The sequence below is a fragment of the Rhamphochromis longiceps genome, linkage group LG23 (assembly GCF_057381845.1).
Source record: "Rhamphochromis longiceps isolate RC_006_pf linkage group LG23, R_longiceps_female_GT1.1, whole genome shotgun sequence".
NCBI lineage: Eukaryota > Metazoa > Chordata > Actinopteri > Cichliformes > Cichlidae > Rhamphochromis > Rhamphochromis longiceps.
The window spans coordinates 17,467,715-17,491,495 of NC_140578.1; the positions used below are offsets into that span (position 1 = coordinate 17,467,715).

General features: G+C 40.0%; 2 protein-coding genes across 2 annotated transcripts in view; both read left to right on the plus strand.

Annotated features, from left to right (window-relative positions):
* The window catches only part of LOC146641553 (protein NLRC3-like), a 41,885-nt gene extending 31,590 nt beyond the window's left edge, over positions 1 to 10,295 (plus strand). Inside the window, exons 6-9 of the mRNA XM_085399550.1 lie at positions 776 to 949; positions 5,806 to 5,979; positions 8,974 to 9,020; positions 9,195 to 10,295. Of these exons, the coding sequence (XP_085255676.1) occupies positions 776 to 949; positions 5,806 to 5,979; positions 8,974 to 9,020; positions 9,195 to 9,715 (916 nt within the window). The 3' untranslated portion in view covers positions 9,716 to 10,295. The remainder of the gene's footprint in view (positions 1 to 775; positions 950 to 5,805; positions 5,980 to 8,973; positions 9,021 to 9,194) is intronic.
* Positions 10,296 to 12,529: 2,234 nt separating this feature from the next.
* Positions 12,530 to 23,781, plus strand: part of LOC146641554 (NLR family CARD domain-containing protein 3-like) — a 32,617-nt gene continuing 21,365 nt past the window's right edge. The window contains exons 1-3 of the mRNA XM_085399544.1: positions 12,530 to 13,313; positions 23,036 to 23,091; positions 23,407 to 23,691. Coding sequence (XP_085255670.1) covers positions 23,040 to 23,091; positions 23,407 to 23,691 — 337 coding nt within the window. The 5' untranslated portion in view covers positions 12,530 to 13,313; positions 23,036 to 23,039. The remainder of the gene's footprint in view (positions 13,314 to 23,035; positions 23,092 to 23,406; positions 23,692 to 23,781) is intronic.

A 23,781-nucleotide genomic window follows, 5' to 3' on the forward strand; every position in this document is an offset into this window, starting at 1 on the left:
GCTGGACAAACGAATTTATATGGCTTTGATTAATACAGAACAAAACAGAATTAGCAAAGATAATTACGAATCACAAATTTGGTTGCATATCATAGTCTTTTTAACTGAGGAGTGCTTTAATCTGGCAACTACCATAAAGACAGAGTGGTGGATTACTGTATGAATGTTTGTCATTCTAGAACATTCTCCGCTCTTCTACTTTGTTAGAGTCAACACTGGATTTTTGGTTACCTCCCTGTTTTTGCTCTGAAATGCACACTGTCACCTATGGGACCTTTTATAGACCAGCAAGTGCCTTTATGAATCATACCCAATCAACAGGTGGACTCTATTCAACTTTTAGATATATCTGACAGATAACTGTATCAATGGAAACAGAATACACCTGAGCTCAATTTTTAGTTTCATGGTTGTAAATACTTATGTAAGTGTTATATGTATTTATTTGTTCCTTTGTTTGTTTGTTTGCTTGTTTATGGTTTTTATTTTAAATGCTTTTGCAAGAATATCATGCAAACTTCCAGGAGTTTTTATTTTTCTATTGCATTCTATTGGAAAGTGACAAATAGTGCCTTTTGACTATGCCAAAAGGAGTATTTAGACAGAGTGATTTAATTGTTTTTTCACAAAGGAAATTTAAAATATTTCATTTTTGCTCCAACTCAAATTTTAGTTGTTTTTTTTTTAACCGTGAAGTGGGTATAGAAATTTCTTTTTTCTCTTCTTTTGTCTACGTCTACAGTAATTTACTCTTATCACAAATATTGCTTTTCAGACTGGATGGCTGTAATCTCTCAGGAAGAAGCTGTGCAGCACTGTCCTCTGTTCTCAACTTCCAGTCCTCTAGTCTCAGAGAGCTGGACCTAAGTAACAACGACCTGCAGGATTTAGGAGCGAAGCTTTTCTCTGAAGGACTGAAAGATCCACATTGTAAACTGGAATCTCTAAGGTCAGGAATCTGGTATTTTTGCTGATCATAACAAATTGAATTGTGTTAATACTTAAACAGCTAACCCTCACAGAATCACCAAATTACATTTAACTTTTTCCTGTGGTGTTCAAAGTCAAAGTCAAAGTCAACTTTATTTGTCGATTCTGCCACATGTACAGGACATACAGAGAATAGAAATTGCGTTACTCTTGTGTTATGCTCTCCATTACTGTAGATTTTTTTTAATATTCAGATTTTCTGTTTGTTTGTATGTTTTATATTTCATAATAACAAGTGACTTCATACACATTTGATAGCTGACTAATAGTTGGCTGGGCTGAGTTCAGGGCTATTTTGTATTTGAGATATATTAATTCCCTTTTATTGTTATGAATTGTAGATATAGAATACATAATTCAGAAGACTGCAGGAAATGAAAAAATGACCTAAAATTCCAATTCTTAAAACAAAATTGAAAATGGAAATAAATAAATATTTATAGGTCTTGTGTAGAACAAAGAAAAACCAAAGAAAGTACACAGGCCAAAGGAAGGTAAGACTATTCTCACAGAAATGGGACATAATTTTGCCATACATATTTCTAAGGAATGTTTTTTTAGCATTGCACAATGCATGACACTATATTGACGTTATTATGCACAAAGGCTGTCATGTTGCCTTCCTCTCTGTCTCTTTTTCTCCCTCTTGCTCTGTCCGTTCCTACTTCTCTCATCTCTGTCATCCAGATAGGGGATGGAATAGGGGAGACAGGAACAATGAGGAAATCTCCTCAAGCCTCCTCCTCCGGTGTTAATAAACACAATTTATTAAATAGAGTTATATGAACAACAAAAAAGCGCATCACAATACACAGAACAGCAAGAAAACATACAGCAAAGAAGCAAAGCAAACCCTGGGGTGTTGAGCCTTTAAGTACAAACAGCAGAGACACAAAAAGACAGAAAAAACTGCTGGCGAGTGTACAAGTGGTATGAAGTTTCAATATAAATGTGCATGATATTTGACCTGAGGTGATGGGTCATATACAGTTTGAATATATAGGTTAAATGATTAACATGGGGATTCCAATATATAAAAATCTCCAGTGTAGGTTTATAGTGTATGTGATTATTTGACTAGGTACACATGTCCAGTCTGTGTTGTAATCTGGATTGTATTCAGTGGTTGAGACTTGAAACACTCAGCAGGACAGTCAAAAACCCATGACCACACTGGTACTGGGAATTCCACAGTGCTTGTCCTGTAATAAACATACTCTTCATCAACCTTACAATGGCCGGTTAAACGGCTCTTATCACACAATATACCAGCATGTGCAGGATTTACAAGGGGATGTTCTGTCCTTACTGCTGCAATGAATAGGCCTGAACCCCCTCAACCAGATCATTAACTACTCTAGCTACAGATACGAACAATGGAATGGAGCAATCCTTAGCTAGGTGTGTTACATGGATGATATCAAGTTGTACGCCATGAAGTGAATGATACATTGATTCACTGATCCACACCACTAGGATGCACAGCATTGACATCTGAAAATCATTTGGACTGGAGATGTACTCTGACAGTAACAAAGAGAAGGGGGGTAGTCAGAACAGAGGGAATTGGACTATCAGAAAGCAGCAATTCAGACACTAAGGACAGTTTCTAGTACCTGGGAATCCCACAGGTAAATGAGTCTTCTAGGAAAGCCACAACCACCCAGATAATAAGACAAGTTCTGAGGAGTCAGCCGAATGGGAAGTACAAGATCTGGGCAATTAATACGTATGCTCTACCAGTGAGCAGATAATGAAATGGCTAAAGGAGGAGCTAAACCAAGCAGAGGAAGATGGCCCTAGTCGTAGCTATATAAAGTTATAAAGCCCCCGGACCAGACGGCGTCTCACCCTCCTGCCTCAAAACCTGTGCTGAACAGCTGGCTCCCATCTTTACTCGCATCTTCAACAGATCCCTGGAGCTGTGTGAAGTTCCCTCCTGCTTCAAACGCTCCACCATCATCCCTGTTCCCAAGAAACCCACCATCACAGGACTGAATGACTACAGACCTGTCGCCTTGACTTCTGTGGTCATGAAATCCTTCGAACGACTGGTGTTAGCCCATCTGAAAGACATTACAGGCCACCAGCTGGACCCTCTGCAGTTTGCCTACCGGGCAAACAGGTCGGTGGATGATGCAGTGAACATGGGGCTGCATTACATCCTGCAACACCTTGACCGCCCGGGAACTTATGCCAGGGTCCTGTTTGTGGACTTTAGTTCGGCTTTTAACACCATTGTGCCTGAACTTCTTTCCTCCAAACTCTCCCAGCTCAGCGTGTCACCAGCTACCTGTCAGTGGATCACCAGCTTCCTGACAGACAGAAAGCAACAAGTGAGGCTGGGGGAGATCACCTCTGAAACCCGGTCCCTCAGTATTGGTGCCCCTCAAGGATGTGTCCTCTCACCACTACTGTTCTCCCTCTACACTAACGACTGCACCACCAAGAACTCGGCTGTCAAACTCCTAAAGTTTGCAGATGACACCACTGTCATTGGCCTCATTCAAGATGGTGATGAGTCTGCATACCGGCAAGAAGTTGAGCGGCTGGTACTCTGGTGCAGTCAGCACAATCTGGAGCTGAACACTCTTAAGACTGTAGAGATGACAGTGGACTTCAAGAGACATCCCTCAACTCTGCCCCCCCTCACCATATCAGACAGCCCTGTGTCAACTGTGAAGACCTTCAAGTTCCTGGGTACAACCATCTCCCAGGACCTGAAGTGGGAGACCAACATCAACTCCATCCTCAAAAAGACCCAGCAGAGGATGTACTTCCTGAGACAACTGGGGAAGTACAGTCTTCCACAGGAGCTGCTGATCCAGTTCTACACTGCGGTCATTGAGTCTGTCCTGTGCTCCTCCATCACAGTCTGGTAAGGAGCAGCCACTAAACAGGACAGGAGCAGACTGCAGCGGACTGTACGGGCAGCAGAAAGATCATCGGCACCCCCCTGCCCTCCATCCAGGATCTGTACCTCTCAAGAACCAGGAAACGGGCAGGGAAAATCAACACAGACCCCTCACACCCAGCACACAGACTTTTTGATCTGCTGCCCTCTGGCAGACGGTACAGAAGCCTGCAGACCAGGACCACCCGACACAGGAACAGTTTCTTTCCCCTCGCCATCTCCCTTCTTAACAGTTGACCTGTCACACTGCTCCCACTGCCAGACTGCAACTGCACGTTATGTACATTTTGTAGTATTCATTCCACCTCATTCATTGCTGTATTTTATGTATATAAGTTTAGATTCGTTATTTATAGTTGGTTTACACAGCTTTGTGTACAGTATGTATGTGTAATATGTATGTAATATGTATATATAGACACGTGTGTGTGTGTGTGTGTGTGTGTGTGTGTGTGTGTGTGTGTGTGTGTGTGTGTGTGTGTGTGTGTGTGTGTGTGTGTGTGTGTGTGATTTACATTGCTGTGCTTGAGAGCCACCATCTACCGGAACCAAATTCCCTGTATGTGTCTGCACATATACTTGGCCAATAAACACGATTCTGATTCTGATTCTGATTATAGCAATATCAGGAAGAAGGAATATAAGAAGCTTGAGAAATACCATGGAATGAGAGAGGAACTCACAAAGATATGGAAGATGAAGGCAAAAGTGGTTTCTGTAGTAATCGGAGCAGTCGGGGCAGGGACCTCCAAACTGGATGAGTGGCTCCTGAGGATCCCATTTACAGATGTTTAAAATAAGGTCCAGTGTTGGGGAGTAACGGAATACATGCACTGGTGTTGCGTATTTAAAATTTAAAAAATGAGTAACTGTATTCCGTTACAGTTACAGTTTAAAAAGGTGGTATTCAGAATACAGTTACTTTGTTGAAATAAATGGATTATGCGGCAGTATTTTCCTGTTTGATATGTTAGGCTATGCCCTCTCTATTTCTGGTAATTCCACGCCGGTGGAAACCCAAACAAAACACGCGTTAAGAGGCTCTAATGCCTGTGTATCAATCTCATGGCCCATGTCATCCCTGCTTGCTGCCCACATAATGACGTGAAGAAATATTTTTAAAAATTATTATTCAAAAATTAATTAATATGAAGGCAATAGGCAGAGTGCTACAGGCATAGCCCTAAAGAATGTAGCCTCATGGGCAGTGTAGTCCGTGCTGCAGGGAGAATGGACTGCCATACCTGTGATGTGTCTGTGAGCGAGGGAGAGAGAAAAAGGAAAGTGGAAAAGTACGAGATGGAAGAATGTAAATATAATAATAGCAACCACTGCAGCCAAAAAGAGTGCCTGACGAGCCCAGTTGTAAGCTATTAAGACTCGACTGTACACTGTGTTCGTGTTTTCCTACGAAACAATAAGTTCCGTTGGAGCAGCCTTTCAACGCCGCTCTCTGTCTCTAGCAAAGTTCACCCAGACAAGACAATAAACACCGAACCCGTCGTATTAGCCAGAGGTCCCTTTTAAAGAAACAGCAGGACTGAAGTTCCAGAAGGTTGATTCTGTTAATCTGGATGTAGTGTTTTCAGTGGGAGAAGCATTTTAGTCTCAGCTGACTGCAGGCTTCATGTACTATAAGTATACATTTGCATACTGACAAAAACTAGCAAATACAATAGGCAAAGAAAAAAAAAACAAACAAAAAAAAACTTATAGTACCTCATTATCAATAATAAAAGTTGACACAACTTATATTATGTGTTCTAAATTGTTGTTGCTATAAAAAAATGTAAAATTAACTAAATGCATGGCAATTAATCTTAAAAAAAAAAAAAAAAAAAAGCAAGGAGCAATAACACAGGACCAAAAAAGTGTTCACATATCAATTGTTCTGTCTGCAGTCTATCAGGGTGTCTGATCACAGAGAAAGGCTGTACTTCTCTGGCCTCAGCTCTGAGCTCTAATCCCTCCCATCTGAGAGAGCTGGACATGAGCTACAACCACCCAGGAGCCTCAGGGATAAATCTCCTTTTGGTTGGACTGAAGGATCCATGCTGGAGACTGGACACACTCAGGTATGGAGAAAATGTCTGATAGAGAAGTAAGAATATACTTTCCTCAGGGAATGATAGAGTAATCTGATTCTGAAATGTTTTCTCTGTTCACTCAGTTCCTTTTTGACATGTGTGTTACAAATGTTACAAAGTTTGCTCTTTGATCACAACAGAAACACTAGTCTAGTTTAATGATAATGAGATATTTATGTTGTGGAACTCTAGGAGTTTGTCCGGGAACAATAATAACTGTTTTTTGTTGCCATTTATTGACTTTTTGGATTATTTCAAATAAATAAAAAATAATGTGTAAATAATCACAAAATGCTTTATTTCCATCTCATGCAAGCATATTTACATGTCCCTCATGACTGTTTGCACAGTTTAGCTGAATATCAAATATAAGAAATATATATAAAGATATTCGAATTACTACGAAACATTTAGCATTAATGTGTTAATTTACATACCTACTTTAAATACTAATACATTTACTTCTAAAAGAATTGTACAACTTATCTCAGAAATTCCAATAGTTCCACACGATCTCCAATGCAATTCTATTTAAGCTATTGGTCCTCGTGTTTTGAGTTCTGCTGTTAGTCTGTATTATGGTTTTTGTTCTGATTGTCTAGTATTGCTGTTTTGGTTATTACTATCTGGTGTTTCGGTTTTATTCTTGTTCAGAGTTTAGCTCTTAGGTTTTGATTCCATGCTCATTCCTGTTCTGTGTCTTCCTTGTCACTCTTGTCTCTGTGGTCTCTCTTCTGTTTCTGTGCCTTCCTGTACGCCTGGTGTCTTAACCCTAGAGAAGATTAAGTCTGTTCAGTTTTATCTCCGTATGTTGGGTGCTTGGTGTCAAACCTGTTATGTCTATTTCTCTGTGTCAAGCCTGCTTTTGTCTTGTGCTTCTTGTTTTGCCCTCCCCCCGTCTCATCTGTGTAATTCGTGTCAGCCATGTCTCCCAGCTGCTTCCTCTTGGTACTGTTCACCTCTTGTATTTGGTGTCTGCGTCTTCCCCTGCTCATCGTTGCGTCATACCCTCATACTCGCCTGTGTGTTCTGTTCCAAGCTCTGTTTCTAGCCTTATCACTTTAGTTTTCTGTTTTGATTTATGCCAGTAATAAAGCTGAGTTCTTTGAGTTTACGTTTCGTCTCCACAAGTCTGCATGAGGGTCCCTCTTTCCTGCCTGCTGCACACAGCACACAACATGTCAACTGTCCTATTTTAAGTTTTTTAAAACCAGATGAAACTTGTCAGGATCAGTACTTGAGCTCTGTTATTTGCATAAAGGATAGTGTGTGGTGGACCACCAGGTGGCTCCACTCACACCCAAGTTGAAGGGAAGTCCTGGGGTGGAGATTTTGGCGCTTACTGTGTGTGAGGTTGTTCAGAGTCAGTTAATAAAGTTGGAGTGAGACACTGAAACCTCTCCGGTCGTTATTGCGTACCTCCACAAGTGTACAATTGTATAGGAAAAATAAGCAATAATTCTTAAAATATTACATTCTTTTCATGCCCTAATTGCAATGTGGCATTACTGTGTTAGCAAAATATAGAGTTACTGCTGTTACTAACCATCATCAATCATCAATTCTGTTGCATTTTTTACTGCAACAAGGTTGAATAACTGTAACATGGTTGAATCTTTGATGGTCTGTTTTGAGTTGGTCTTGCACTTAACTATAAAATGTCTGAAATAATTTTTAAGCTTTTTTTTGCAACATATTTCCAGATGAGGGCATGACAGAATCAGTACAGGGGCAAAGAACACAAAAGGAAATGCAGACCCAGAGAAAAGGGAAAATATTTGTAGAAGTGAATGGGAGGGATGGAATAGACTGTGACCCAGGAAAAAATAAAACAAAAGAGTAGCTGCAAAAAACCAGAAAGATCCAGGATCAGTCCAAATCATCAGCAACTTGATCAATGTATGGATTCAAGTCTAGTGTGAAAATGTTGGACTGTTCCTTTATCAGTGTCTAACAATAAGTGTATTCAATTCAAATTTCAATTCAGTTTTATTTATAAAGTGCTAAATAACAGCAATAGTTGCCTCAAGGTGCTTTATATTGTAAAGTAGACCCTAGAATAATCCCCCCCCCCCCCCCCCCCCCCCCCACCTCCCCAATGATAGGCATTTTGGAAATTAAGGGAAGGGAACACTCCATGCTGTGGAAGAGAGCGAGTGATTAATTGTGATGATTTAATGCAGAGAGGTCTACTAACAGGGAGCAATGTAATGTCCATGGCTGTATCACAATTCAGGGTCTGCAGCCTTAAAGTACGCAGCCTTAACGGTCCACAAGGGCCGCATACTCAATGACCGCTAAGGCCGGAAGTGCGAGGCTTGCGAAATGGGACGGTCTAGCCTCCGTCGCACTGCCCAGGTTGCCTAGCAACCATGATACTAACAGCTGGAAACGTTTCATACAGCATTGTTTGACAGAAATGAAGGAGAAAATCTTTTGTTCATTTGTTTGTTTGTTTCTACATGAGCTTTGATCATTCTCTGTAATATTAAGGTTAGCTATTGAACGGCGTATATTTTAAAGTAAAGGCTTTAAAACCAAGTTAGCACAAACGTCACTAATGTCACATAACTTTGCTGACATGTGGCCAACAGTAATGTTTTAATGTTCTTCGTTATTAAACATTTCCACATAAATAAGTGACATAATATTCAGTACTTACTTAAAGTTTACTCTTCGGGCGCCCCTCATCCGCCGTTTTTTTTCGCCAAAATTATCCACACCCACCGCCGCGCTATGCATTCTGGGATATGTTGGGCCAGGAAGTCTATACCGCCACATCCTTAAAATTCAGGGAAATGAAGGACGCATTTGAGAACCGCATTTCGAGCAGCCTTCGAATTGGGACAGCCTTCATCGCGTCGCTGTGACGTAATCGGCCTTAAAATGCAGCCTTTAAGGCTGCAGACCCTGAATTGGGATACAGCCCATGTGTGCATGCTGAAAGAGATTGTACTGGTCTGACCCCCCTCCTCCTTTCAGGGTGGAGCCTGCTGGAGTCCAATGGTTGACACCAGGGCTGAAGAAGTGTAAGTGTGTTTTTAATGTGAAATATGAAAACAAAGCAGCACACATTCAACCTCTTCAAAATGTCACATCACTCATTCACATCTCTGATGTCAGGACTCATGATCAAAGTGTCAGTCAATGAACAGATGATGGATCAATAACTGCAGCTGGATTGTGTTTGTTCTCTCCATCAGATTCCTGTCAACTCACAATCGATACAAACACAGTACACACAAATCTCCAACTGTCTGACAACTACACGACAGTGAAACATGTGGAGAAGGTTCAGTCATATCCTGATCATCCAGACAGATTTGATGTTTGGCCTCAGCTGCTGTGTAGTAATGAACTGACTGGTCGCTGTTACTGGGAGGTCAAGTGGAGTGGAAGAGTTGACATGTCAGTGAGTTACAGAAGAATCAGAAGGAAAGGAGACAGTTATGACTGTGTGTTTGGATACAATGATCAGTCTTGGAGTCTGAACTGCACTGATAATGGTCCTGATTCTGTCTGTCACGCTAACAGTCGAACATCCATCTCCTCCTCTGTCTCTAACAGAGTAGCAGTGTATGTGGACTGTCCTGCTGGCACTCTGTCCTTCTACAGAGTCTCCTCTGACACTCTGATCCACCTCCACACCTTCAACACCACATTCACTGAAACTCTTTATCCTGCATTTTATTTCTTTCCTTGTGCCTCAGTGTGTCTGTGCTGAGTTGAGAGTAAAGAGTGTCCTCTTGTTAGAGAAACACTCTGACTGTTGAACTGATTATTCAGTCTGTACATGTCTGTTTCTTTCACCCAGAAAAAATGGTAAATGGCCTGTATTTGTATAGGGCTTTACTAATCCCTAAGGACCCCAAAGCGCTTTACACATCCAGTCATCCACCCATTCACACACTGGTGATGGCAAGCTACACTGTAGCCACAGCCACCCTGGGACGCACTGACAGAGGCGAGGCTGCCGGACACTGGCACCACCAGGCCCTCTGACCACCACCAGTAGGCAATGGGTGAAGTGTCTTGTCCAAGGACACAACGGCCGAGACTGTCCAAGCCGGGGCTCGAACCGGCAACCTTCCGATTACAAGGCAAACTCCCAACTCTTGAGCCATGATTCATGGATTCAATGAGTTGATGACATTTCTAAATGATTTCTTGTAAACTTCTTCCTCTTCAGTCCTTTAAAGATGGAACTATGATTATCCCAGGATCCACGTTTTTTCCCACTCAAAGCTTCACAGTCAATATCAGTATGTTGTGTTTCTCTGAATCTCAGTTCACAACCAGCTCCTCCGCATTTTTAATAGGTCTGAGCTCATTAAAATTAATACAAATGTTTGATTTCTCTTTCTTAATGTGATTTTTCCATAATTCTTATATAAGCGGACATCCAATAGTACTCAGTGTATAAAATATTCAAGACATTCAGCGTCTCTCCTGTTTCTGTCATTTTATAAAATCAAGTGCTTTTAAAAACTAATCCAATCAAAGAAACATGGACTGTCACTAACATCTCCTTGAACACTTCATCAGTGGTGATTTTTTGCCCTCTCCTGCTGAGATGAATTGCATGGTTTCAATTTAATTAACACACATGACACAAAGTGTTTTAAAATCTACCTTTTCTAATTGTTTGCAAATATTTATTCTCTTAAATTCAATTTTATTTATATAGCGACAAATCAAAACAGCAGTCGCACCTACAATAATACATGCAGAGAAAAACCCAACAATCATATGACCCCCTATGAGCAAGCACTTTGGCGAACGTGGGAAGGAAAAACTGAGTTTTAACATGAAGAAACCTCCAGCAGAACCAGGCTCAGGGAGGGGCGATCATCTGCTGCGACCAGTTGGGGTGAGAGAAGGAAGACAGGATAAAAGACATGCAGTGGAAAAGAGCCAGACATTAATAACAAGTGTGGTTCAGTGCAGAGAGGTCTATTAACATATAGTGATTGAGAAAGGTGACAGAAGAAGAAAAACTCAATGCATCATGGGAATCCCCCGGCAGCCTAGGTCTATTGCAGCATAACTAAGGGAGGATTCGGGGTCACCTAATCCAGCCCTAACTATATGCTTTAGCAAAAAGGAAAGTTTTAATTAAGCCTAATTTTAAAAGTAGAAATAGTGTCTGTGTCCCGAATCCAAACTGGAAGCTGGTTCCACAGAAGAGGGGCCTGAAAACTGCAGGCCGTCCCTCCCATTCTACTTTTAAATAATGGGAACAACAAGTAGGCCTGCAGTGCGAGAGCAAAGTGCTCTAATAGGGTGATATGGTACTACAAGGTCATTAAGATAAGATGGGGCCTGATTATTTAAGACCTTGTATGTGAGGAGCAGGATTTTGAATTCAATTCTGGATTTAACAGGAAGCCAATGAAGGGAAGCCAAAACAGGAGAAATATGCTCTCTCTTTCTAGTCCCTGTCAGTACTCTTGCTGCAGCATTTTGGATTAGCTGAAGACTTTTCAGGGAGTTTTTTAGGGAGAGTTTTTAGGACATCCTGATAATAATGAATTACAGTAGTCCAGCCTAGAAGTAATAAATGTATGAACTAGTTTTTCAGCATCACTCTGAGACAGGACAGTTCAAATGCAACAAAGCAGTCCTAAATATTTGTTTAATATGTGCATCGAAGGAGCTATCCTGGTTAAAAATGACTCCAAGGTTCCTCACAGTGTTACTGAAGGCCAAGGTCATGACATCAAGAGTAAAAAAAGTATATATATATATTTTAAAAAAAAGAAAGTAAAAAAAAGGTTAGATACCATATTTCTAAGATTTCCAGGGCTGAGTACAATAACCCCAATTTTATCTGAATTAAGAAGCAGAAAGTTAGCGGCCATCCAGGTCTTTATGTCTTTAAGACATTCCTGCAGTTTAACTAATTGGTGTGTGTTATCTTGCTTCATGGATAGATAAAGCTGGGTGTCATCTGCATAGCAGCGAAATTGTATGTTGTGTCTTTTGATGATACTGCCTAAGGGAAGTATGCATAATGTAAACAGAATTGGCCCTAGTGCTGAACCCTGTGGAACTCCATAATTAACCTCCATTTACATAACTCTCCATTTACATAAACAAATTGGATTCTGAGCGATAGATGTGATACAAACCACTGCAGCTCAGTACCTGTAATATGTAATGCTCTAATCGCTCTAATAGAATATTAGGGTCGACAGTATCAAATGCTGCACTGAGGTCTAGCAGGAGAGGCACAGAGATGAGTCGACTGTCAGAGGCCATACGAAGAACATTTGTAACCTTTACTAAAGCTACTTTTTTGTGCTGTCATGGGCTCTTTTCGACAGAAAATAGAGCAAGTGCAATCATATAAATATCTTGGGACTGTAATCAATGAAAAACTGAACTTTGATGAGAATTGCAAATCGGCCTGTAAAAAGGGTCACCAGCGCCTTTACTGCCTCAGGAAACTTGCTCATTTCCACATTGACTTAAAAATTGTAACTTTGTTTTATCGTTCTTTTATTGAGTCTGTTTTATCTTTTTGTTTGGTAGCATGATTTGGTCAGACCTCTGTCACAGAGAAAAACTCACTGAATCAGATAGTGAGATGGTCCAGTCGCCTGATAGGTGAGTCACAGTCCTGTTTAGCCTCCCTGTACTCTACACAGATACAACAGATGGCTTAATCAATTCTTAAAAATGGTTCTCATCCTGTACGGGGTGAATTTCAGCTTCTTTCCCCAGGAAGGAGGTTTCTATTTCCAAGATGTAGAACAAAGTATTATAAAAACAGCTTTGCCCCTGTTGCTGTCACTGAACTAAATAAGATATGTTTTTTATTTGATTCATATTGTTCAAGTACTATATATGTGTTTTTTGTGAGGTTTTAACTAGGAATGTGTGTTCGTGAAGGGATGCCAAATGCTATCATTTTTCTGCAAAGCAAATTTACCTATGGGTATAAACAAAGTAACCTTAACCTCAAGGTCAGCTAAAAACAACTTTCACTAACACACTGAGTGTTTCTTTGATCTGTAGTCAAACCAGTTTAAAGTGTCACTACAACAGAAACTACAATAGAAACATAATTTTAATGCTTCGCTCAGTAACAGGACAGAAAGCCTCCAACAAACATTTTTACATGTTTCTAAATTGCAAACTTGAGAATTTCTGATATTGCTTAATCCCTGGTTCCCCACAAGCACCTCCCTTCCTGCTCTTCCTGTTTCGCTTCTCTTTGCTGATCTCCGTGTCAGACGACCTTCTTTAGCACAAACAGCACAGATCTGCCGGACTCACAGCTGGACCAACGAGGCAGAGTGGAACCAAACCAGCAGCAGGTTTGAATTCATCTTTTCTCTCAGACATTAGAGGCAGCTTGTGCTTCTGTAACTTAAAGCACTGAAAGTTCCTTCAGCACATTTCTTCTCTGCTCTCCTTTATTGACCGTCATTGTTCTTGCTTTCTAATGATGCACCATAATGTTTCGTAAAGCCCATCTTGTCGTCTTTCAGTAACCGTTTGAAATGTCCCTCTAGCCCCAATAGTCGAAGAGTTACATTAGTGCGAAGCGCACATTAAGTGCACCACTAAGCGGTGTTCACTTTTCTTTTTCCAGTCAGCTGTAGCTTGTGAACGCTTTGTGCTACCGTAATACACTAAATATCCCCATAAAACTCAGTCTCTCTTCTTTCAGTAACCATGTGAATTTTTTCCCCTAGCTCAAATGGTCAATGAGTTACGGTAGTGCGAAGCACACATGGTAAAATCTAGGCGGAGTTGAGTTTTCCTTCTGTGTTTAGATTTTTTTTAATGAACTTTATTGAACACACAATGAGTGTACAACATACAAACAGATGAAGTATACAAAAGAACAGAACATTTCTGTGTTCAGACAGCTGTAGCTTGTGAATGCTTTGTGCTACCGTAATACGCAAAATATCCCCATAAAGCGCAGCTTCTCTTCTTTTCGAAACCTAGCTTTCTCTAGCATAAATGAAGAGTTACAGTCGTTTAAAGACTGCTTGTGAAATGGGCCCGTCGGCTGGCCATTGGTCAATAAAGCGTTAAGTTCTTCTGCTTTGTTTGAGTATTTCACCTTTTTCACTGATGCACTCACTTCAACCCAGAGGTCTCCTCACACTTTCTCCTTATCATCTTTTTGATGGACATTATGGTAAAAACTCTCTCATGATGTCATTTTATCTCTATGTGAATCCATATTTACTATGAAAGTCGTTTAACAACGTTATTATTTGAAAATAAGTGATGTACAGCAGAGTAAGCATTTCTGAGGCCACTGAGAGAAAAGAGGGACACACTGCCTGTGAGCTCACCAACACACACATTTACACTTGGTTTGTCTTCACAGCAAAAAAACACACTTCCTGCTCCTGATGTTCTGCAATTAAAATCTATTTAAGAATTGACACTGTGATTTGTGCTTTTAATTTGATTTTAATTCAACACACAGGAAATGTAATTTGTAGAAACAATGTAACGCAGTGTAACAGAGCAGAAGCACTAAAATAGACTGATGGATTATTCTAATATCAAGGATCAAGGACAAGTATGTTCAGTTCAGTTTTTCTTCTATAACATGTAAACGGCAGCTGCCTGTAGCTGTTAAGGTGGAACCTTTTCTGATATGCTACTTTAATATCAGTGTGACAGCTCTGACCATCAGTCGTTGTCTTGCCTGCTAATTTCAGAGGATTCAGCCTTTACAGAGCAATAAATCAAATACAAAAAACATCCTGTTAAAACTGTAACTGTAACAGTAACACGGTCATTATTTTTATTGATTGATTTATTGATTAACATTCAAATATCTCAGTGAATACAAAATAAAGATTACCACAAAGCAAGAAAGCATGAGACAAGGCTAATCAAAAGGTATTGGCTGAAGCATATGATTTACACCAACACTTTTAACAAAAGATCTTTTAACATGCAGCTCATGTAGGGCTCAAAGCAAAGAATAAAACAAAACAAAGCAAACAAACAAACAAAAAACAAAAGAAAACAAAAAAACTTTGCACCTTAGATTAGTAACTACATTAAATTAAATTTCATTAAAATAATTGAAGCAAAACAACCAAGAGTTTCAGTATTATTATTTTTGCTCTTTTCATTCTTTATTTATATATTATTTTTCTAACACTCTATTTTTAAACATGCTTTCAAACAAGGAAAATGAACTACACCTTAACTCCTCTAACAGAAACACATCTGTGCTTTATGTTTGTCCTTATCTTGTTTTTTTGGGTTTTTTTTTTAAAGAATTCTGTTCCCATTAAGTCATATTGACTCTCTCTGACTTTAAACAGCTTCTGAGTACTGCGGCAAAGCAAGTTATTTTGTGCTTTATACAGTATCTGTGCCATTTTATATTCAACTAAATCATAAAATAGAGAGCAATAAAGTGTGTATAATGATTTCTTGTTCAGGACATGCTTTGTTTTGTAGAGAATAGCAACTTTTGTTTTCACATGGTTTATATGAGACTTCCAGCTAAGCTTATCATCAATTATCACTCCAAGAAATTTATTTTTCCGCACACGCTTTCAATTTCAATTCCATTAACCCTGATTTTAGATTCATTTTTCATTTGTCTAGTGCCAAAAATAATAAATTTTGTTTTGTTTATATTTAACGATAACTTATTTATATCAAACCAGTTTTTTAATATATTTAACTCCTTTTCCACTGTAGTCAGAAGCTGTTCTAGGTTTTTACCTGAGCAATACAGAGTGGTATCATCAGCAACCAATACACATTTTAACAATTTGGAAACACTACATATGTCATTTATATATGATATGGATACTTCAGGGCCCAGCACAGAGCCCTGAGGAAAGCCACAAGTTACCTTCAACTGATTAGATTTTACATTATTGATTTCAACATATTGATATCTATCATCCAGATAACTTTTCATCCACTTGTATGCTATGCCTCTTATACTATATCTCTCTAGTTTATTCATTAATATAGAATGATCAATTGTACCAAACAGCTTTTTTAAGTCTATAAAAACACCAACAGTATATTCCTTATTATCTATTTCAGTAGATATCCCTTCTACAACTTCCATCACTGCCATCCAAGTGGACCTTTTCGCTCTGAAGCCATATTGGTTATCACTTAGGAGATTATGCTTCTCAATATATTTATCAAGTCTATTAACAAATAACTTTTCTAAAATTTTTGAGAACTGTGGGAGTAGTGATATTGGCCTGTAATTAGTAAATTGACATCTCTCTCCATTTTTATGGATTGGAATAATTTTTGCTATTTTCATTTTTGAGGGAAACATACAGTGGGGCAAAAAAGTATTTAGTCAGCCACCGATTGTGCAAGTTCCCCCACTTAAAACGATGACAGAGGTCAGTAATTTGCACCAGAGGTACACTTCAACTGTGAGAGACAGAATGTAAAAAAAAATCCATGAATTCACATGGTAGGATTTGTAAAGAATTTATTCGTAAATCAGGGTGGAAAATAAGTATTTGGTCACCTCAAACAAGGAAAATCTCTGGCTCTCACAGACCTGTAACGTCTTCTGTAAGAAGCTTTTCTGTCCCCCACTCGTTACCTGTATGAATGGCACCTGTTTGAACTCATCATCTGTATAAAAGACACCTGTCCACAGCCTCAAACAGTCAGACTCCAAACTCCGCCATGGCCAAGACCAAAGAGCTTTCGAAGGACACCAGGAAAAGTATTGTAGACCTGCACCAGACTGGGAAGAGTGAATCTACAATAGGCAAGCAGCTTGGTGTGAAAAAATCAACTGTGGGAGCAATCATCAGAAAATGGAAGACATACAAGACCACTGATAATCTCCCTCGATCTGGGGCTCCACGCAAGATCTCATCCCGTGGGGTCAAAATGATCATGAGAACAGTGAGCAAAGATCCCAGAACCACACGGGGGGACCTGGTGAATGACCTGCAGAGAGCTGGGACCAAAGTAACAAAGGTCACCATCAGTAACACATTACAACGGCAGGGAATCAAATCCCGCAGTGCCAGACGTGTTCCGCTGCTGAAGCCAGTGCATGTCCAGGCCCGTCTGAAGTTTGCCAGAGAGCACATGGATGATACAGCAGAGGATTGGGAGAATGTCATGTGGTCAGATGAAACCAAAGTAGAACTTTTTGGTATAAACTCAACTCGTCGTGTTTGGAGGAAGAAGAATACTGAGTTGCATCCCAAGAACACCATACCTACTGTGAAGCATGGGGGTGGAAACATCATGCTATGGGGCTGTTTTTCTGCCAAGGGGACAGGACGACTGATCCGTGTTAAGGACAGAATGAATGGGGCCATGTATCGTGAGATTTTGAGCCAAAACCTCCTTCCATCAGTGAGAACTTTGAAGATGAAACGAGGCTGGGTCTTCCAACATGACAATGATCCAAACCACACCGGCCGGGCAACAAAGAAGTGGCTCCGTAAGAAGCATTTGAAAGTCCTGGAGTGGCCTAGCAAGTCTCCAGACCTCAACCCCATAGAAAATCTGTGGCGGGAGTTGAAAGTCTGCGTTGCTCGGCGACAGCCCCAAAACATCACTGCTCTCGAGAAGATCTGCATGGAGGAATGGGCCAAAATACCAGCTACTGTGTGTGCAAACCTGGTAAAGACCTATAGTAAATGTTTGACCTCTGTTATTGCCAACAAAGGTTATGTTACAAAGTATTGAGTTGTATTTTTGTTATTGACCAAATACTTATTTTCCACCCTGATTTATGAATAAATTCTTTACAAATCCTACCATGTGGATTCATGGATTTTTTTTTTCACATTCTGTCTCTCACAGTTGAAGTGTACCTCTGGTGCAAATTACTGACCTCTGTCATCATTTTAAGTGGGGGAACTTGCACAATCGGTGGCTGACTAAATACTTTTTTGCCCCACTGTACCAGTTCAAAAGGACAGATTACAAATGTATGTGAAAGGTCGCAGTATATATTCTATAATACTTTTAACTAATATCATGTCAATACCAAAACAGTCAGTGGACTTTTTATTTTTAAATGTTTTCACAATGCTCATTATTTCTCTATGAGTTACAGGACCAATAAACATGGAGGACAAATTCTGAGTAAAATATATATTAAAATAAATAAATAAATAAATAAATAAATATAAATAATATATATATATATATATATATATATATATATATATATATATATATATATATATATATATATATATATATATATATATATATAATTACAGTGAAAAGGCAGTTTCTATACATTGTATTGATGAAATCTGTTGTTTTCTGATGTCTATTTGGGTTTCAGCAAATTTATATTAAAATCACCACAAATTATTGGTGCTTTTTTTTATCATTTAGGTGGCTAAACATAGCAGAAAGTTTTTCATTGAATGTGTCAAGGCATGACCCTGGTGACCTATAGATGCAACTTATAATTATATTACTAGCTTTTTCAACATGGATTTCAATAGTAACACATTCCAATACGTTATCTATGGTGCTTGACGTACATTCAATCAGACATTTGATTATACTCAGACTGACAGCAGCTTCAGTGCATTTACTTCATGTTTGTCTGATTAGACACAATCACTGCTGCATTTTAGTGTCTCTGCTGGAACTGCACCAAAACTCCTTCATTCACCATCCCAACACTGAGAGGGATGTTAGAGACACAGGGACACCTTCACCTCTCCCCCTAGAAGTTCCCCTGGAGCTGAGAAAGTACCAGAACACAAAGAGAAGAAAAGACGTCTTTTCAGGAGGTCAGAAGGAACCCACTTCAGTTTTCATCCACTCAAGCAAAAGTTCCAGCAAAACAAATATTTGAAAGATTAGAAATTAAAACATCAAATCTATCACATAGATCAGCGGTCCCAGACCTTTTTTGCGCCACGGACCGGTTTATGCCAGACAATATTTTCATGGACCGGCCTTTAAGGTGTCGCGGATAAATACAACAAAATAAAACTAGTACTGGTACCGAAAAAAAGAAAATTTATTCATAACACACGTGAAAAGACCAAGGAAAACCGAGTAAACGATAAAAACAATAACAAAATAACGCTGAAAACCAATAAAAACCCTGAAAACTATACATTTCACACCTGAGCCTCAACTCTCGCGGCCCAGTACCAAACGACTCACGGACCGGTACCGGTCCGAGGCCCGGGGGTTGGGGACCGCTGACATAGATGACCTTTGACCTGAGCAGGAAGAAGAGAACAGCCTGAGGTTTCTCTGGTTTATACTCCACCTTATCCTAGTCTGTATGACATCAGAAACATAGCAACCGCTTAGACACCCCACTTCCTATTTTTTTTCACAGCTCTCTGAGCCACTAACAGTCACATGACTGTAACAACATGAAGTTGATGAACTTAATGAAACGAGAAACAAGTTCCTCTTCTAACACAGGCAGATGTGCAGAGACATCTTTGCTCTTGGCTCTGTGGGTTTGCACATCTGGTTTAGATGAGATTCTGCTTTCTGTCCAACATTTTTGGACCCAAATAAAAGTTCAGATTGTACTACAACACACAACACAGAAAAAAAGTACTAACCAGGTAATAGTAATTGTCACAGAACACGGAGTGTTCAGGTAACCGCAGCTCAGAACTATGTACAAGTTTTATTTAACTGAGGAATCTTTTAACAAAGCTAAGGAAAAGAAAAACTAAGGCTCATGCCACGGGGGGAAACAAGGAGCGTGGAGCCCAGGAGTGCCGTAATCGGGACCGTGGGGAAACTGCAACAGAAAGGGGAGACACAGTTAACAGCATGCAGGTTCCCAAGAAATGAACAGCTATACTTCATACAGTAAGTTGCCGAGGCTTACAGGTAGAGCAGGACCGTGGAGCTTGGACGGGAGAGGTGCCCGTGAAGGGAATCCTAGGGAGGAAGGCAGTCAGGCAGGAGGACAGGCAGGCCACAGGCTTCCACGCCGAATGCTGGTCACACTGGGAGGAGACTTACGGACTGGCGAGGAGAAGCCGTCAGATCTAGCTGAAGTAGTCCTCTGGTGATTGCCTCAGATGAGACGCATGTGGTTTGGAGGCGACACAGCCCGAGGGTGTGGCCACCGCAGCCTCCCACGGCTCCCTGGATGCCGAGCCACGGGCCGTGACAGCAATAATACCAAACGTGTTTTCAAACAACTTCAGTAAAACATCCTGTTAAAACTGTAACTGTGTTTAACAGGAACAAGGTCATTGAAATCATCACTTGGTGCTGCTGTCTCTTGTGTCTGTACAGAGTTTGAACCAGAAGGCTGAACTCTTTTTCAGTCACATGATGTTTCTCTGTCTCTGCATCTGTTTCTCTGATTGCAGCTGCATTTGAATGAACTGGAACGTCCAATTCTCCAACACGTTAACTCTGCTGATCCTTGGTGTTTAAATAACATTTCTTTCTTTGACTCAGTCTGCTGTCACTTTGTTTTAGAGAGACAAAGAGATTTCAGATTAACTGGTGTTCCTGTTGCTCCAGCACTAAAGGACAATGCATGTCACTGCCAGAGATGGGCAGTTTCTGATTACTTTTTTCAAGTAAGATAAGATGAGATAAGATAGAACTTTATTAATCCCTCGGGTGGGTTCCTCTGGGAAATTCGATTTCCAAAAAAGCACAGCACCGACAGAAGTTACAGAGTTACAGAATATTATATATATATATATATATATATATATACACACACACACACACACACACACACACACACACACACACACACACACACACACACATATATAAATACAGAAACAAATATAAATAAAATATACAAAGGGGATAAATAGAATAAATAGGAATAAAAATAAAAATACAAGTGAATTGCACATTTCAAGTATTGAGTCTATTGCACTGTTGACTATTTACAAAAAGTATTGCACAAGGTATTGTACAGTGAGGTGCAGAGGCACTACAGCTTAGTTGTTCCCCCCTCCTTTGTCCTCCTGTCTCCCCTCCCTCTCCCCTCCAGAGAGGAGTTAAACAGTCTGATGGCGTGTGGGACAAAGGAGTTTTTAAGTCTGTTAGTTCTTGTCTTGGGGAGAAGTAACCTGTCACTGAACAGACTCTTCTGGTTGTTTATGGCCGTGTGCAGAGGAAGCCCAGCATTGTTCATAATGTCCAGCAGTTTCTTTAATGTCCTTTTCTCTGCCACTGTCACCAGAGTGTCCAGCTTCATGCCGACCACAGAGCTAGCCCTCCTGATCAGTTTCTCCAGCCTGGATGAGTCCTTCTTTGCTGTGCTGCTCCCCCAGCACACCACAGCATAGAGAAGTACTCCAGCAACCACTGACTGGTAAAACATCCTCAGGAGCTTCCTGCAGATGTTAAAAGACCTCAGCCTCCTGAGGAAGTACAGTCGGCTTTGGGCTTTTTTATACAGGTGCTCTGTGTTGCATGACCAGTCCAGTTTATTGTCCACCCACAGCCCGAGGTACTTGTACTTGTTGACCACCTCTACCTCCTCCCCCTCTATCTGAACCGGCAGTGGACCTTCTCTGGACCTCCCGAAGTCCACAACCAGTTCCTTAGTCTTTGAGGTGTTGAGTTGCAGGTGGTTTGTGTGACTCCATGCAACAAAGTTCCTCACCAGACTTCTGTACTCGAGTAAAGTAAGGGATTACTATTGCAAAAACGGTAATTAGATTACCGTTACTTTCCCGTAGGAACGCTGCGTTACTGCATTACTAAAACCGTGATTTTTTAGCAAGAATGTCTCATGACAGTGACGTAAGCGAGTGCGACGTTCGTGACAACAGCTGTGTGCAGATCAACAATGGATCATATATCGAGTGCGGGAGAGAGTATGAGCGTGCAACGTTTAAAGCTTGGAAGTACTGACCTTACTTTGAGTTTGATTCCATAAAAAGTAACAAAAACATTAGTGTCCGTTGTGCGTGGGAAGAAAACTTCTTTTAACCGCGAAAAAAAACCCCTAAACTTCCAAGCAAGCACTGGGAGTGCGCTACCACGTAAAGGGAAACTCACAGAGAAACTCGCGGATTCTTCAACTGACCGCTGCGGCACAGCTGCACCAGGGTAAACCTACGCCTATGCCACTCCTGCTTTACAGGTGAAAATAGAGCAACAGGACCACTAGTCTTTGATGTTATTTATTTTATGCTGTGTTTTACTTGCATCTATTTGAAAGAGTGAGTGTAAACACACAAAAAAATATATATTTTATGTGCTGGAATGTACAGAAAATAAGTTTAAATGTTAAACAAATTTCTTCCAGTCAGAGAATGTTGCATAGAATTAAATTTTTGCTTGATGCATAAAGTTAAAAGGTTAAAACTAATAAAACAAGTTTTAAAAAGGGACTTTTCCATTTGATTACATTTTGCATGATGGATTATGCATTACAAGTAACGCGTTACTGCCCATCTCTGCTGATTACTTTTTTCAAGTAACTTGACCAACACTGGTCACCGCGCTGATGCCTTTTCAGAATTGCAGCAAAGTTAATAAACTTTTGGCTAAATATTCTTAATTTTTCATATATATATATTACTGTAGGGGGATCACACTCCCATACCCAGTTTGGGTATAAAACTGAAGACTGACAGTATAAGTTAAGGATGAGGATAAGGATGCATTTGTGGTTTATAAGGTCAGATTTTTTATTATTACACTGAACTAATACCTGAAAAAGTATATAAAAAATCAACCATTATTACCTTATTATCATTAAGATAAGATAAGATAAGATAAGATAACTCTTTATTGTCATTGCACAGTCATACATAGTACAGTAGTACAATGAAATTGGAAAAACTGTCCTACGTCGGCACTACATATAACACAACACGACACGATATGACACATCACAACGTAACAAACAACACAACACAGTATATTAACTTAGTATAAAAAAGAAGAATAAGTTACCACCACATTCACATGTCATTGATGTTTTATTTCAAACAGGTCAGTTTTGGATGTATGTGGCTGAGACACTAAAACCTAATATCAATAAAATAACGTGACACATGACTGTGTTCACAGTTTCTTCTGTTAAAATCGTCTTCTCATGTTTTCATAGAGAGATGATGAAAGAACCTGTAGAAGAATCACCAACTAAAGCAGCTTCCACAGCAGGTAGGAGATCAATGGTTTGTCTGATGAGCTGTATGGATGTAAAGAGACAAGGTACAATCCTTTGCCTTTTTGTAACACTTATTGGAAAAAAAATTGTCAGAGCACTTGCACATAGTTATCTATATACTGTCTTTAAAAATGGTCACAAATTCAAATCTGTTGCAACATGTCTTAATCTTTCTTTGGCACATTTTCATAACATGACAACTGTCAGTCTAAGGGGCTTGGAAAAGAAAGCAACTTCACTCAAAATGATCTCCTTGTCATCAATGTTTGAGGGGGATGCATGTTTATGTCTCTTCCTTCTTCTTGTAGAAGAGGAGCTTGCCAGGGTGCGGTCAGCTTTTGTTTGGAGGGTGTCAACAGAAATCCTTAAACAGCTCCTTGAGGCCCTTGTAAGTGACGGTGTCTTAAATGAATTGGAGAAAGAATCAATACTGGAAGGGAACCCAGTCAGAGCAGATAAGGCACGTTGCTTCATTGATACAGTGAGGAAGAAAGGGGACAAAGCCAGCAGGATCATGGTCAGACATCTTCAGACTATAGATCTCTCCCTTTTCTCTCAGCTGCATTTATACTCTGATCCATCTGCTCAACAAGGTGAGTCCACTTTTCTCTGTAGTTTGTTGAGATGTGAAGTGTAAAACCTCAGAATTTAATATAACGAAAAGCAGAAAGCGGGAACTTCAT